General features: G+C 38.4%; 1 protein-coding gene across 1 annotated transcript; it reads left to right on the top strand.

Annotated features, from left to right (window-relative positions):
- Positions 1 to 6: 6 nt before the first annotated feature.
- LOC112140141 (scavenger receptor cysteine-rich type 1 protein M130) lies at positions 7 to 1,577 on the top strand. The gene is made up of 4 exons (XM_024263027.2): positions 7 to 90; positions 191 to 490; positions 629 to 934; positions 1,013 to 1,577. The coding sequence occupies exons 2-4, from the start codon at positions 205 to 207 to the stop codon at positions 1,402 to 1,404; spliced, it is 984 nt and encodes a 327-aa protein (XP_024118795.1). The 5' UTR covers positions 7 to 90; positions 191 to 204; the 3' UTR covers positions 1,405 to 1,577.
- Positions 1,578 to 1,797: the final 220 nt, after the last annotated feature.

The raw sequence follows: 1,797 nt of genomic DNA, 5'->3' as shown, positions 1-1,797 counted from the left end.
GTCATGAGTCTGCTCTCCTGAAATGTAGAAGTTCACAGCTCACAAGAGGGACCTGTCCTCCTGGTAAAGCTGTGGAGATCACCTGTTCAGGTAGATCTGCAGGTTTACTTTCTGTATTTTTATTTTATTACATTTTTTTGTTCAGTGTTTTTTTTAGGTCTCTCCTCTTATTTTACTCTTGTTTGTTTAGATCCTGATCAGGTGATGTTGGTAGGAGGAGCCAGTCGTTGCTCTGGTGAACTTCATTTGAAACACCACCAAGAATGGAGACCAGTTTGGTTCATTCATGGATGGTCCCCAGAGTCATTTCAGGTTTTTTGTCATCGGCTGAACTGTGGTTCACTTGTTTCTGAAGAATTCAAAAGTGATAGAGGAAAAAAACCTGTGTGGGAGATCAAACCAGACTGCATGAAGAGTTTGTCTTTGTTGAGAGAATGTGTGGAAGTGGACGATTCTTCAAGCCCTTTCCAGATAAACATCACCTGCTCAGGTAACAACTGTTTTCTCTTCAGTGTTTAACTGTTTAGAAGAACAACATCTCCACACAGAAACACCACGAGGTGTTAGCAAAAGACTTCAGAAGACATTTTTAAAACCTTGATCTTGATCTTCTTCTCTGGATCCACAGAATCCATCAGGCTGGTGAATGGAGACAATCAGTGTTCAGGCAGGCTGGAGGTGAAGTCTAACAACTCCTGGTCCATAGTGTGTGAAGATGACTTTGACCAGCAGGATGCAGAGGTGGTCTGTAGGGAGCTGGACTGTGGGGCTCCTTCATTCCTCCAGGGGGCGCTCTATGGAGAAACAGAGGCTCCAGAGTGGAGCAGAGACTTCCTCTGTGAAGGTCATGAGTCTGCTTTACTCCACTGTAAAAGTAGCAGTTCATCTCAGAAGTTCTGTTCTTCTGGTAAAGCTGTTGAGCTCACCTGTTCAGGTAGAGGAGAAGCTTTAGTTTTAGTGCTGTTAACAGAATGACTTCTTTATTTTTACCTCACTTTCTGTTTTCCTCCAGTCTCTTTCAGGTTGGTAGGAACTACCAGCCGCTGTGCTGGAGTTCTGGAAGTGTTCTACAGCAAAGAGTGGAGACCATTGAATGTCTTTAATTCAGAGGAAAACTGGAATCATGAAGCAGCAACTGCAGTGTGTTCACAGCTGGATTGTGGTTCTTCTGTGTTCCAAGAAGTCACAGACAATTCTACAGAGAGATATGTGTGGAGGATCGACCCCTCCTGTTGGAAGTCACTTTCTGATCACTGTGTCTTTGGTTATGATTCTTATAGTGAGGACAGACTGGAGGTTTCATGTTCAGGTAAACTGATGTTTTTATGTTTTAAACTATGGAGAAAGTTAACTATCAAAATGAGACGTTTTCTCAAAGTATGTGAAACTATTGTGAAAATGTGAAAACATTTTTTGAACTCAAATGTACACATTGTAAGCTTGCATGAATTATTTAAGATTTAAAAAACAAGAGTTGAAAATCTAAAACTCAAATTTTTTACTATTTAGCCTAATTTTATGTGGGGGACGAGTCTTTGAGAATATTAAAACCAGAGGGACAGAAATGAAAAAGAAAAACACAAATTGTTTAAAGTTTTTTGATTATTCAAGTTTTACATTTAAATCTTTACTTCTAAAATTATTAAATTTACAATGAGTTCTTCAAAGTTTTAAACTGTTAGCAAATTTAAAGTCTGGTTTTTCATTTCATTTCATTTTTTTATTATTCAGGTATTACATCATTATTTTTCAAATGATCAAATTTATAATCTGTTTTTCTTTCACTCATAACTGTTC

The sequence above is a fragment of the Oryzias melastigma genome, unplaced genomic scaffold (assembly GCF_002922805.2).
Source record: "Oryzias melastigma strain HK-1 unplaced genomic scaffold, ASM292280v2 sc02929, whole genome shotgun sequence".
NCBI lineage: Eukaryota > Metazoa > Chordata > Actinopteri > Beloniformes > Adrianichthyidae > Oryzias > Oryzias melastigma.
This window is presented reverse-complemented; position numbering and strand designations above follow the sequence as displayed.

Excerpts from the sequence above, each read along its gene's own strand:
- LOC112140141 (XM_024263027.2), top strand. The coding sequence starts at position 205 with ATGTTGGTAGGAGGAGCCAGTCGTTGCTCTGGTGAACTTCATTTGAAA. Across the intron at positions 491-628 it reads GATAAACATCACCTGCTCAG|AATCCATCAGGCTGGTGAAT; the intron begins GTAACAACTGTT and ends CTGGATCCACAG. Across the intron at positions 935-1,012 it reads TGTTGAGCTCACCTGTTCAG|TCTCTTTCAGGTTGGTAGGA; the intron begins GTAGAGGAGAAG and ends GTTTTCCTCCAG.